The sequence below is a fragment of the Sminthopsis crassicaudata genome, chromosome 2 (genome assembly GCF_048593235.1).
Source record: "Sminthopsis crassicaudata isolate SCR6 chromosome 2, ASM4859323v1, whole genome shotgun sequence".
NCBI classification, from domain to species: Eukaryota; Metazoa; Chordata; class Mammalia; order Dasyuromorphia; family Dasyuridae; genus Sminthopsis; species Sminthopsis crassicaudata.
The window spans coordinates 274,879,301-274,892,974 of NC_133618.1; the positions used below are offsets into that span (position 1 = coordinate 274,879,301).

At 31.5% G+C, this 13,674-nt stretch overlaps 1 protein-coding gene across 4 annotated transcripts in view; it reads left to right on the forward strand.

The window, feature by feature from the left end:
- The window catches only part of GOLM2 (golgi membrane protein 2), an 83,556-nt gene that overhangs the window by 25,626 nt on the left and 44,256 nt on the right, over positions 1-13,674 (forward strand). For 2 of the 4 annotated variants that reach the window (XM_074289503.1, XM_074289505.1), the window contains exons 3-6: positions 1,669-1,771; positions 6,031-6,121; positions 9,075-9,219; positions 9,827-9,907. In XM_074289503.1, coding sequence (XP_074145604.1) covers positions 1,669-1,771; positions 6,031-6,121; positions 9,075-9,219; positions 9,827-9,907 — 420 coding nt within the window. The remainder of the gene's footprint in view (positions 1-1,668; positions 1,772-6,030; positions 6,122-9,074; positions 9,220-9,826; positions 9,908-13,674) is intronic. The other 2 variants (XM_074289504.1, XM_074289506.1) reach the window with 1 other exon arrangement.

The following is a 13,674-nucleotide window of genomic DNA, read 5'->3' on the forward strand; positions in this document are numbered from 1 at the left end:
AGATGCAAAATAAAATAAACACAGCCAAGAGAATAATTTATACAGTGACAACAATATAGTAAAGACAAACAACTCTGAAAGAATTAGGAATTTTAACAAATGCATTGGTCAACCATAGTTCTAGAATATTGATGCTGAAACATGCTGCCTTTCCCATGATAAAGAAGTGAAATATTTAGAATCCAGAATGAGACAAGTATTTTTTTGGACATGACCAATGTATAAATTCGTTTTGCCTGACAAAAGGATCCAGTAGTAAGATATAGATCAAGATGACTGGAGATGACTCTTGATGAAATGGGAGACATTGGCCTCTTTAAGGTCTTTAACAGGTCTCAGTTTGATTGAGATTGTACCATTTTGTGATTAAGGTTAGGGAGCAATTGAAAAGAATCTCTTTCACCAAGTGCCCTCCCCCCAAAAAAATATATCTGAATAAATGAATGTCTCTGGGAGGAGAAAACCCTCAGGATTTTTGGCCAAAGCAGAAATGACTGCTATTTTCATTCAATTTGAGTCATTCAAGACCTAAACAATAATCATATGAGGCTTGGCCAAGGACCTCTAGGTGGCCAAAATCAAATTGATTTTGGTTTAAGGCTTGGTTCTTAAGAAATTTAGGTATCAAAAGACATGTCCAGAATTATACAACTAGTAAATATATGTAGTAGGATTTGAACTCGGGTCTTTCAGACTCCTGGTTTTGTAATGTCTCTACTATTCCACTTAGCTGCTGATGAAATCACAGATTATTGAATTTGTGAAGAAGGAGGAACTATTTGTACTATATTTTCATTTATATCTTTGATTTTACATAAAATGAGATATGACTTTATTTTAGTATGAGCTAATACAGTTAAGCTACAAAAAATTTAAATAAATTTCATTATCCATTTATATATGAGAATCAGTGTACCATTTTAATGATATCATTTATCACCTGTAAAATTATGCACAGATTAATTGGGAAATGTGCAACATTTTTGTTTTAAAAACCTGCTACACTAGAAACTGCAAGTTGAATGGATGCCCATCAATTGGAGAATGGTTGGGTAAATATGGTATATGAAGGTTATGGAATATTACTGTTCTGTAAGAAATGACCAGCAGGAGGAATACAGAGAGGCTTGGAGAGACTTACATCAACTGATGCTGAGTGAATGAATAGAACCAGAAGATTGCTGTACACTTCAATGCTGTATGAAGATGTATTCTGATGGAAGTGGATATCTTCAACATAAAGAAGATCCAACTCACTTCCAGTTGATCAATGATGGACAGAAATAACTACACCCAAAGATGGAACACTGGGAAGTGAATGTAAATTGTTAGCACTACTGTCTATCTACCCAGGTTACTTATACCTTCGGAATCTAATACTTAATGTGCAACAAGAAAATGGTATTTACACATATATATTGTATCTAGGTTTTACTGTAACACATGTAAAATGTATGGGATTGCCTGTCATCGGGGGGGGGAGGGAATGTAGGGAGGGGGGGATAATTTGGAAAAATGAATACAAGGGATAATATTATAAAAAAAAATTACTCATGCATATATACTGTGAAAAAAAAAACCTGCTACAATTTAGATGAATTTTTCAGTTGTAGGATCAAAAAGAGTGAACTTTCCATTTTATTTTATATTTATTTGTTTTTGGTTTAGAACAACTTGCTGAGCTTCGTCAAGAATTCCTTCGACAAGAGGATCAACTTCACGATTACAAGAAGAATAATACTTACTTTGGGAAGAGATTAGAGTATGAAAGGTAAGGAGGACAGAAGTATTTATCCACATTTCTTAATTTAGAAACCTAAATACACTTTTCTTTTTAGCTTCTACTCTCTTCTTTCTGCTACTTATCTACTTATTTCTGCCTTCAGATCTCTCCTTTCATTGACTTTGTTCTTCTGGAATTCATATTTGACACATTTCCATTTTAGCACACTGTAAAACAGTGAAGTCCTTCTTACTGATCACATAGGATTTATGTTCTCTCTGTCTTAACAAGTCATATTACATATTACATAAACCCAAGAGTTCTACTCTGACAAGCTCCTTTAGATTCTAAAACCTTCAGAAAACATAGCATATGCATCTTTATGAGTCAGAAAAGTCCATTAGTAGACCTAACAAATAGTAGTTGACAAAAATTTACATTTAGATCAGTGAACCCCTTGATGTGGGTATCTTTCATTACTGAATATCTCAATTCATCTACAAGAATAGTCCTATGTGACTTTCATCCATATCTTCCTTTAAATCTCTTACAGGGGATTTACCCCACGTTAAGGGCCCTTTTGTCAAATTTGTGACATCACATACTTACTATTGAAGCCTATAGGCTGTCAGTTAGCTATCCCTCATACTCATTACATAACCACACCACTACTTCTTTAGACATTTTTCTCTCTGATGATGTCCTTTACACCACTTCTCCTATAGAAATATTCACTGATTTTGAGTTCCAGACTACTCACATCCACTATGCACATTTCCATTTACTTTTGAATGACCTGCAACTTTAATTCATCAGATACAGTATTATTTCATAAGCCAAAGCCATAAAGCACAGTTTTCCAGATCTAGTCATATTATGTGAATATTTGCGCACACACACACACACACACACACACACACACACACACACACACACACAGTCTATAGACTATTTCTCCAGTTGAATAGTATAGTGTGGACAACAGAAATCTTTTATTTTTCACTTAGTTTTTCCTCTGTGGGTAGAGTAATCTCTTTTTAATGATTATAAATCCTATTTGAAAACTATTTCTATTCTAGGGCTTGATGCAATGAGTACAGTGCCATCTTCAAGTAAAAATGTATGGAGGACCTCACTTCCACTTATACTGTGCTCTGGACATCTTCCATGACAGTGATATATACCTTTGGGAAAACATATTTGTCTTTTATCTTTCTTGATATTAATAACAATATTTTTTGCTGTTACAACTTTCAGAAAATCTTGTGTGATTTTGATATATGGATGAAAAACACCTTTTTGAAAGAGAGCATTTCTAGTAGGATCTTATATTTTCTACACCTTTCAGTCATTGGTGTGACTCTGAAGATGTGGCCTGCTACATAAGGTCATTTATAAAGTACTCTAGTCCTTTTTCATACCTTTGTTCTAGGATGCCTTCTGTTTTTGTATGAATTAATTTTAAATAATTTTGTAAAAAAGAGAATATAGTCATAAATGGAGGGCAGTTATTGATATTTTATCAGTCTCCTTTCTTTAAAGATAATAAATTCTGTGATTTCCTCCCCATGTGTTTAACATCCTTCTCTATATCAGATAGCTTGATTATTGATTGTTCTACAACAGAAATTTGTGTTGCCTCTAGCACAGACCTCTTTTGGTCTAATCTTAATCTAATCTAATATTTGGTCTAATATAGCTATTCTTTCCATCTTTGTTTTCTTTAGTTAGTAAGCATTTTTTTAAAGTAGTTTCTATGTGCTAGACAATACTCTAAATCCTAGAAGATACAAAGAAAGGCCAAAGACTTTTCTCAAGGACTTCACAAGACTTGAAAGAGATAACATGCAAACTATATGTAAACAAGATAGGAACTGGAGATAACCAAAGAGGAATGCTCAAGCATTAAGGGAATTCAGAAAAACCTAGCTAAAGTCATTTAACTGTTTCTTTATTTTAGTATACAGGAACTACTTTAATGTTACTGCACAGATATGATAACTTTCTCGTCATTTATGGAGGAACTTATTTTAGAATTTTTGAATAATTTTTCCAATTTTTGTGTATTGCCTTCTTTTCAATTTCATTCTAGATGCCAAGCTTTCTGCAAACTTTTGTTTCTTCCATTGCTTCTTGTGATGAAATGGCATTGTTCATAATGTTACTCTATATTCTTCACAAAATGTTACCAATGAATTAGGTTGCCCTTGGCCATCATCTTATTCTAATTGTAAGGAGGTGGATTGTGTGTTGGCTGAGGCTTGTTTTACACTCTCTGAGCTCCTTTTGGGAGAGTCAATTTGTAACAGTTAAACATGATAGCCTGTGTTGATGTCCATCTGGTTTTTCTTGTGCTCATAATTTATTTAAATAGATCAGGTAGACGTTGTATTATTTAGATACTATGTTTTCTCACATTTATTTTTCTAATTAGGCACTGATTTTTAATCTTTATCAAGTTCACTGAATGACATAATGTATTCAGAAGTGCCATCCACTTCAGTAACCAGTCACACATCCTGTCTATCAAAATGTAATCAACTTCTATCTTTATGGTATTATTTGTTATTTCCCTTGTTCAGCAACTCCTGGCTTTGAAAAATGTATTAATGACATAAAGGCATGGAACTTTTATGTAGAATATGAGTCTTTAGATTTCCTTATTTACTCTTAAATTTCCCTTATTTACTCATGAACCATCTTTTCAAAACATTTTCATTGTTTTCCTCAATATACACTTTTGTATTATAGTACTTGTTGATTAAATTTGGAAGTTTTTATTGATAAAAAATTTCTCTATTTCATCCTCTAAACAGATGTTGGTGTATAAGTTGCAATAATCTATATAATCTTTTTTACACATGCTCATTGTGAATACTGTAATATAAGTTAATCAAATGTCCTACAAAATGATTGTTCCTGTTGCCCTTGAATATAAGATAAAATTCACTTTATTAACTCATCTTTGCTAGGAGAGCCATTTTTTTCTATTTTGTTATAATTCCTTTTATCTCCTGGTTTTAAGTTTCTTGAAGGCAGGAATTGCTTCATTTTTATTCCCAGCAACTATAGCAGAGCCTTTAGCATAGTAGATGTTTAATAAGTGTATTTAACAAATTGGTTTGATTAATTAGTATTAGTTTTATATTTAGCAAGAATATCAAGAATTGGTATGTTTCATTTCTCCCTGTAACATATTCATGTTAGTCACTAGGTAAAGATCTTGCATTTTATAATAAGTTAAATTTGGATAATTGAATTCTTTGTCCCCCTTTTTGCTACGTTGTCACTATCATTTCAAAAGAAGAGTGCCACACAGGCTATTTTGTAATTTTCTTTATCTTGTGGGTTATCATAGCCTAAGAATTCATCATTAATTGACCATCTCACAGGTGATAAAGATATGGATTTAGATGGGCTGGTCCTCTTAAGAAGGAAAGTGCTACCACTATATTACATTGTTTGTGGAACCTACTAATATTTGAATTCTACTGGCAAATCCTTGGAGAGCCAGGGTCATCCTTGTGCCAAGATAAGCACACTAAAATAGGGCTTTGTGGAAGATCAAAGGCAAAGACAAAAAAAAGAAAACTGAGTTTTGGGAAGGGAAGCTAGTAAGTAGAACTAACCTGAAGGTCATAAGAGAAGAAGAAAGCAGAGGAAACTAGAATAAAACTATCTCATTATACTCTTCTTGCTTCGTTACTTGTTGTTCCTAAATATACCTACAAATACACTTATACAGCTTAGGCTTAAGTCCACAAAGGCAAGAATTCTCTCATTAGATATTAGATCATTGTAAAAACAATTTTATTTTTCTTTCATATTATTTCTCCCCTGGTCATTCTTTTTTCCTCATCCTTTTTCCTCTTTTCATTCCTCTCTTTAAATTTGAACTTTTAAATTTCTTTTCCAGATTACCAGGCCTGCTAAAAATGAAAGCATGTACTAACTCTTAAACAGATACCTCCTGAAAATCCTTATTAAATCTTTGCTAGTGAGTCTTGTCCTTTCCTGGTTCTTGGTGGTAGTAATTTTATCTCTTGCTGCCATCATTTTCTCTCTTGCTAATGAGGCTAGCTATAGAAAATGTGTGCAGTACAAAAATAATAGTAGATGTGGAACACTTCACTCCTTCTGAAGTCTGCTTTATTGGTCACTTGTTAACTGATACTTTTCTTACTACTAGCTTTCTGCATTTCTATTGCCATGCTGAACCATACACACCTTTTCAAATGTGTGCCCACTTCTAGACAACTTGGAGAGGAAGTCAGTGTAACAAGAAAGAATGATTGTTTCCATTTTAGTTTTCAGTGTGGGCAACAGATCAAGGAACTAAGAGCACAGCATGAAGAAAATATTAAAAAGTTAGCAGATCAGTTTTTGCAAGAACAAAAGGTAAATCATTTCTAAGTATTTTCTCTTACTGAAATATATTATTTTGTTTAAAATTTGGGAAATTCAAACATCAATTTTATAGTGACACTTTAAATTTCAGGTAGATTGAATATTTACATGGCTACAATTGTCTAGAGTTTTAAAATTTTACTTCACTATTAGCTTAAATTTCCTTATAAGTTTTTTAAAAATATTTTTCTTTAATATATTTGCCAGATTATATGTTGAATAATATCCTACTGAATATAAACCTTTTAAATTTGGGGAACAATTCAGTATTTAATAATCATCAGATATATTATTTTAGAATTAAGTAAAACCTAGTAGAAGCAGTTTTGGTTAATTTGGAAGAGAGGGTAGTAAGGTTAGGGTTAGAAATCAGGCATTTGAAAAGCTTCCCTGCCTCTTCCTCACTTGTTCATTGAGGTATCCCAGTATTCTAAATCAGTGTCTTGCATATAATAAAGGCTTAATAAATGTTGAGTTGCTTATTGTTTGAATGATGGATTGGCTCAATATTAGCTGGATATAGCAAAATTATGGGTTCTAAGATATTTTGTTGCATAGTTATTCACTTTAGATTTGGAGATTTTTACAGGGAACAGGCAATTTATATGCCTTGACATTGAATCTTTGTCAAGATAGTCTAACCAGAGGATAATCTAAACTCATGATGAGAAATTAGAATCATAAAATTTTAAATATGTAAGTAATCTTAGAAGTCATCTAGTCTATTCTTTTTATTTTAAAGATTTATTATAAAGATTCATAAATGTTCTTACCAGTATTTTTTGATTACCCAGGAAAGGATGCTTAGAAATAAATAAAATCTCTTTCCTTTCCATCCCCTTCAGTTACCAGTACAGTTCATAGGTGTGGAGAAATATTAAATTTTATTGAGAAAATTTAATATTATATATTCTGACACCAGTATCATACAAAAATACTTTACCTGAAGAATAGCATATACTTTGATAGCTAATATTTTTCAAAAACCCCTTTGATTTCCATCAGTATATGATCTTATTCCATCAGTATAGATCCAATACTTTCCTTGCCTTAATAGACAATTTCACAAATTTCTAGCCAAAAAATTCAGCACTAATCCTATGGTGATGAGACTTTTTACTAATAACTAATCTTTGATTTTATCAGGGTGAATATTTCTTCCACCTGTGTAAATAGATTACATTTCTCCTGTTAACTTGGTTAACAAGTCTGAAGAGTTACTATGACTAAAAACTTCATCTTCCTATAGCCAGTCTGTTGATTAAACCTCCCTTAAGCTAGGTAGTATGGTTCTCCACCCTAACCCTTTCCACCTTGGTGTAACCTACAAGAGATTGTATTTTGTTAGCATAGCCCAGAAACCTAATCATGCCACAGTGAAGCATCAGAATTGTTCGTGATTTGGGGAAGATCTTTGTTGATACTGATTGTTAGGAACAGGCATATTGCTTTTTTTTTTAATAGAAAAAAAAATTAAATATAATTTATCTTTATTATATATCTTCATTAGGAAAGGATTGAATAAAATGTTTAGAATAGAAAACTGGAACCTAGAAATGATCTTATTATATAGAATTAGACTTTATATTATGTATATGTATATTAAAATAGATTCCTACCTATAATAAATTTACCTTGTGGAAATGAACTACAAAATTTGTCAAGCTGCTCTTTAGGGTGACATAGTGTCATCTGAAATTCTGCTGTTATAAAATAATCCTCTAATGGGCAAAAGGATTTTGAGTAATCTTGTTCTGTTTGTTCAACATAGAAGGTGATCTTTTTTATTAGAGTAAACATAATTGTTAAGAAAATTATTAATAAATTCTGATTGCTCTGTATGTTCAAATCTATATGAATACAGATGATGAAAGAAAAAGAAAGCTCTTCAAAGAATTTATAATTCCATTATAAAAAGTATAACAGATTATAATCCAGGCTAAACATTCTGTCTGAAAATGTTTTATACCTTAACATACACTATATCCAGATACTAATATCTATAGATAAGGAAAGAAGATACATGTACATAGGGTGACCCCAAAATCTTGATAAAATTTTAAATTGCATTGTAATAGAAAATCACAAAGTAACAAAGTTGCTTTTTTCTCTTAAAGCTAAAAAAGAAATTAAAACTGCAATAAGATTTTTGAGATACCCAGTGTGTATATTGTATATGTGTGTGTGAGTGTGTGTGTACATGTACCATTCTCTCCATAAATACAGGAAATAATAGATGCTTTTGTCAAAAATACAACAGGGTGGTGAAATAAATAGTAATGGCAGGTAAACATTTTTTCTCATTGTTCAAGCTTCTATTAACAGTATGAGAGAATGTTTCTCTTCCCATTACTTTTTGGTTCTTTTAATGGGACATACATTAAAAAATTGTTTTTACAAAAATAGCCACATAAGTAAATATATTTTTTCATATCATATTTAATTGAATAATTAGGTAAAACTAACATTTTTGCCACTTTTTAAACTGGAGGCTTTAAAAATACTTGTGTTATTCTTTTGTGACTTTCTATGACTATACTATTCTGTTATTAAACAATAACAATAATTTACATTTACATAGTGTCTTAAAGTGTATAGAACATTTTCCTCATAACCCTGAGCAGAAGGTAGTTTAAATATTATTTCTGTCTACACCCCTCCTCCACTTGTCCCACACATACAGATGAGGAAACAGACCAGGTAGTCCTGTGATTTGTCTCTGGTTATACTAATGTCAAAGCCAGGATTTGAACATAGCTTTTCTAATTCCCTGTCCCATTCAATGTATAATGATATATTTCATGTAATACTTTCTTATACATAGGGTTCAAAAGTTGGCATATATAGAAAAAGTTAATTTTTCTGGACATATAAGAAATAAACAAGTAAGTCATAATTTGAATTGAAAAATATTCCCTATTACCAAATCTATATTTTTCAATAGCAGGAAACCCTAAAGACTCAGCAGAATAATGTAATTGAATTGGATACAAAAGATCAGGAAGCATCCAAAAATATTCCAGATGAAGTTGAGAATGCTGCAAATAAGAATGAGAAACCTTCAACCAATCATCTTTCACTTGGGAAAGGTATTTAAAAATATATTAATGGTATGGTTTTTTTCTCTTCCCATTTATAAATCTTCCATTCAAATTTATAAATTTAGTTTTAAATATCAATTTCAAAAATATGTATATATGTGTATGTATGTCTCTGTATAAATATATATATATATATATATATACATATCCACACATGTGTATATGGGTATATATAGTCATATAAACACAAATATACTTACCCACAGACACATATACACATATGTATTACCAGTGGTGAAATAGTTTATGTCACAGTAGAATTTGGATCCACATAGCTCTGACTTCATGGCTGTATTTTGTCCACTATGCCTCTATACCTGTAAAGTTTTCAGTATTGTGTCAAAATCGTATCCTTCCTCTCCCCTCAAACGGTAAATAATTATTCCTTTGATAAAAGCTGGTAAAAGTAAATGGATTTAGGATTTAGAAGTTTTCTTGTTTCAAGGAGTAATGATCCAAAATATCAAGTCATTGAAAGAGAGCATCAGGAAGCAGATGAAATTGTTCATTAGATGGAGAAGGTTACTTTCCCCTCGTATGTTTCCAATTTACTTTGGAAAAATACAGAAATATATTTTTGTCATTTCTTGGGCAGAACAAATTAAACGAGCTGGTGATGCAGGCATGCCTGGAATAGAAGAGAATGACCTTGCAAAAGCTGATGATCTTCCTACCTGTAAGTAAGAATGACTAGACATGTTCTTAAAAGATTAAAGTTTTTCATGGTGAGTCTGCTTTTTTATTTGGTGACAACTTAAAAAGAGTCAAAAATTTGAGACAGACAGCATAAATACTGTTCATATATTAAGTACCTGCTACATAAAAAATACTAGGCTTTGTGTGGGAGATAAATTCAAAGTAAGATGTAAGCTCTGTTCTCAAGGAGCTTATAATCTAGGAGAAGGAATAAGACATAAACACAGGTGACTAATGTAAGACAAAATAAGACTAAGTATAAGAGGTCTTGTCCCAATACTGTGACAAATTGCATTAACTTTCAGCTGGGAGTTTGAAGGAGTTGGGAAAGGAGTATGTCCTAGTATACAGGACACAATCAAAGACACAAAAATAATATCATACTGTAGGTTTTTAAATTAATATTTGGTTGATTGATACAGTATATATTTAAAAAGAGACAGATTTGGTTTTAGAGAAGGGATAAGATAATAAGGATATGTAGTTTAATTTGGCTAGAATATGTATGTTTCTATAAAAATAGAATACTTTTTTTCATTTTATTAATGATAAATACAGTAAGAATAATTATCCAGTGTAATCTGGAAATGTAGTCTGAATATTAGACTTCTCTTGTAATTTAATATTTAATATTTAAAATTTAATATTTTTAATATTGGATTTTAATAATCTAATGCATACTTTTCTGCCTTAGTAAAAATTATAATTTAACTTTTTCTTGATGTTTCAGGGATGTAATTTATGAACAATTACTTCATTATGCTATAATATTGTGATAAAGTCAGGATTCTCATAGCCATTCATTTTGTCACTAATTCAGTTCAAACCTTTATTATTTCTTATTTTAGCCTAACTGGTTTCCTAGTCCACAATCTCTCTTTACTGTAATCATATCCAATACTTAGATACCACATTTACTTTCTTAAAGTTTGATCACATCACCCTAAAAACTGAATAGATATCTGTTGCTTTACCAAGTTGAAATCTAGAGTCTTAGATTGTATTCAAAGCTCCTTAATGTCTGCTTACAACCTTTCCTTTTTTTCATTTAATCTTTGCTGCTGATGAAATGAACTAATAATTATTGCCTGAATAATTCTAGTGCTTTCCCACAACTGTGGTACTGTATGTGATTTCCCTTCTTCATAGGATGCTCTTGGATTCTTGGTGCAAATGCTATCTCCTCCCTGAAATTTCCCTTGATCTCTTTTATTGTCCTACCTCCAAGTGTTTAGCCCAAGTATGGTTCCACAATCTTCTCTTTGTCATAGAGATTCATTGTGATTAGGAAAGTAGAGCTAATGAAAATGGGAGCCTTAATTTGGTTTCCTAGAATTCCTGATTAGTTAGGAGGACCATTTTCTCTATTGCTTCATGGAAGGAACAATTATATAGTAATAAGATCATACTTCTTTTTATGTTAAACATGGTAAAAATATATGTTAAATCCAATATATGTATACATGTTTATACAGTTATCTTGCTGCATGAGAAAAATCAAATCAAAAAAGAAAAAAGTGAGAAAGAAAATAAAATTCAAGCAAACAACAACAAAAAGAGTGAAAATGCTATGTTGTGATCCACACTCAGTTCCCGCAGTCCTCTAAAGAGAGGTGTAGATGGCTTTCTTCATCACAGGATCACTGGAACTGGCCTGAATCATCTCATTGTTGAAAAGAGCCACGTGCATCAGAATTGATCATCATATAGTATAATCATGTTGTTGCTGTGTATGATGATCTCCTGCTCATTCTGCTCATTTCACTTAGCATCATGTAAGTTTACTTAGTTCATGTAAGTCTCTCCAGGACTCTGAAATCATTCTGCTGATATGATCATACTTCTGATACAAAGATTCCTGATTCAGAATTTATGAACTTCTCTGTGGATAGATTTCAGGAATTCCATGAACTTAGATGGGAAAAGAATTACTTGTTTATTTCAATATTAATTCTCCTTGTATTCCTATGTGTTTTATTTGCACTTAAAAATATGATTCTTATAAGGGATACATCATCTTTACCAGACTGGCAGAGGGGTCTGTGACACAAAAAAGATAGGAACCCCTGCATTAATGTAATCACAATTTTATGTGAGACTCTTTTAAGAGTATTATTTTCCTTTATCATCAGTTTTCCAGCCAACTAAGTATTTATTGGTTTTTACTTTATACTTTTTGAGTAGAAGTCTTAGTTTTTGTGTATCTCTTGTTCAATCATTTTACCTGGGTATGAAAACTATAATTTGCATTTTTTTTACCATGTCAGACCATTTGAGCTCCCCCTGTATTCTGGTATATATTGCATTCTTTTAAAGACATTCTTAACCTCTTCATAGCTGGGACTTTTATACATATTACATTTTATTTGTATTTTAAGGGGTTTTAAAAGGTAATTTCAATTATTCATTATTTGTACTGCATAAACTAACTGTTTTGAAATATTTATTTTAAAGTAAATTTTATCTATGCCTTTTATGTTTATTTCATGTTCATTTCTGTAAATGTACATGGAGATACATATTCCCATCAAACTGAATTCTCTTTTGTAACAATTAAAAATGGTTAAGCAAAAACAACTAATACAGTGACCATATTGACAGTATAGATAGCACTTTGACCCCAGCATTGACTGTGCCAGGGAGGCAGTTATATTTTCTTTTCTTCAGAACTGATTTTAGCTTTTGGTTAAGTGGAGTTTGTCTTCCTTTTGGTTTTCTTTTCATTTACTTTGTTGTAGTCACTATGTATGTTGTTTTACTGGTTCTACTTTGTAGTAGATTATACATATATCTTCCCTTGTTTATCCAAATCTCTCATATTTAGCATTTCTCATTTCATAATATTTCTTTATATTCATGTACCACATTTTGTTCAACCATTGTTTGTTAATGGGCTTTCACTATTTCCATTTTCTTGCTACCATTCACTATGTATATTGTTTACTGGTTCTACTTTGTAGTAGATTATACATGTATCTTCCCTTGTTTATCCAAATATCTCACATTTAGCATTTCTTATTTCATATTTCATTATATTCATGTACCACATTTTGTTCAACCATTCTTTGTTAATGGGCTTTCACTGTTTCCATTTTCTTGCTACCATACAAGTGCTATTAGAAATTTTTTGCTATATAATAGGACTCTGTTTGGTTTTTGTTCTCCTCAGAACATGTGCTTAAGAGTGTAATCACTCAATCTACAGTTTGGTCACTTTTCTTGCATAATTCCAGATTGCTTTCCAGAATTATTGGATCATTTCACAGCTCCATCGTCTCACAACCCTTTCAGTATTGACAGTTTCTGCTTTTTTGCCATATTTGTTCCTTTGCTGGATTTAAGGTAAAATCTCAGAGCTGTTTTAATTTGCATTTTTCTTCTTTGATTTATATTATGTTTTAATCATTGATACTTTATAGTTTTTTCTTTTTAATGTTGTTTGTTCAAATTCATTATAACTTCACAATTGGGAAATGACTCTGGGTCTTGCATCTTTGTGTAAATTTTCTGTATATCTTGGTTAAAAGAATTTTTTTCTTCCCCCCCCCCAGCAGTTTGTTAAAGGTATTTTCTTCTCTTATTCCATTTCTCTTGTTCCTTAGCTTGTATGATTGTAGGTCTGCTTTTTGCCAACTTTATTTCTGCTTCTAATCTCTGCAATTTGGTTGTTCACTGTTTTCTTCTGTGTTCTCCCTACCTCTTTATTCCTGCTTCTTTCTCTCCATTCATCCTTTTTATCTCCTCTAC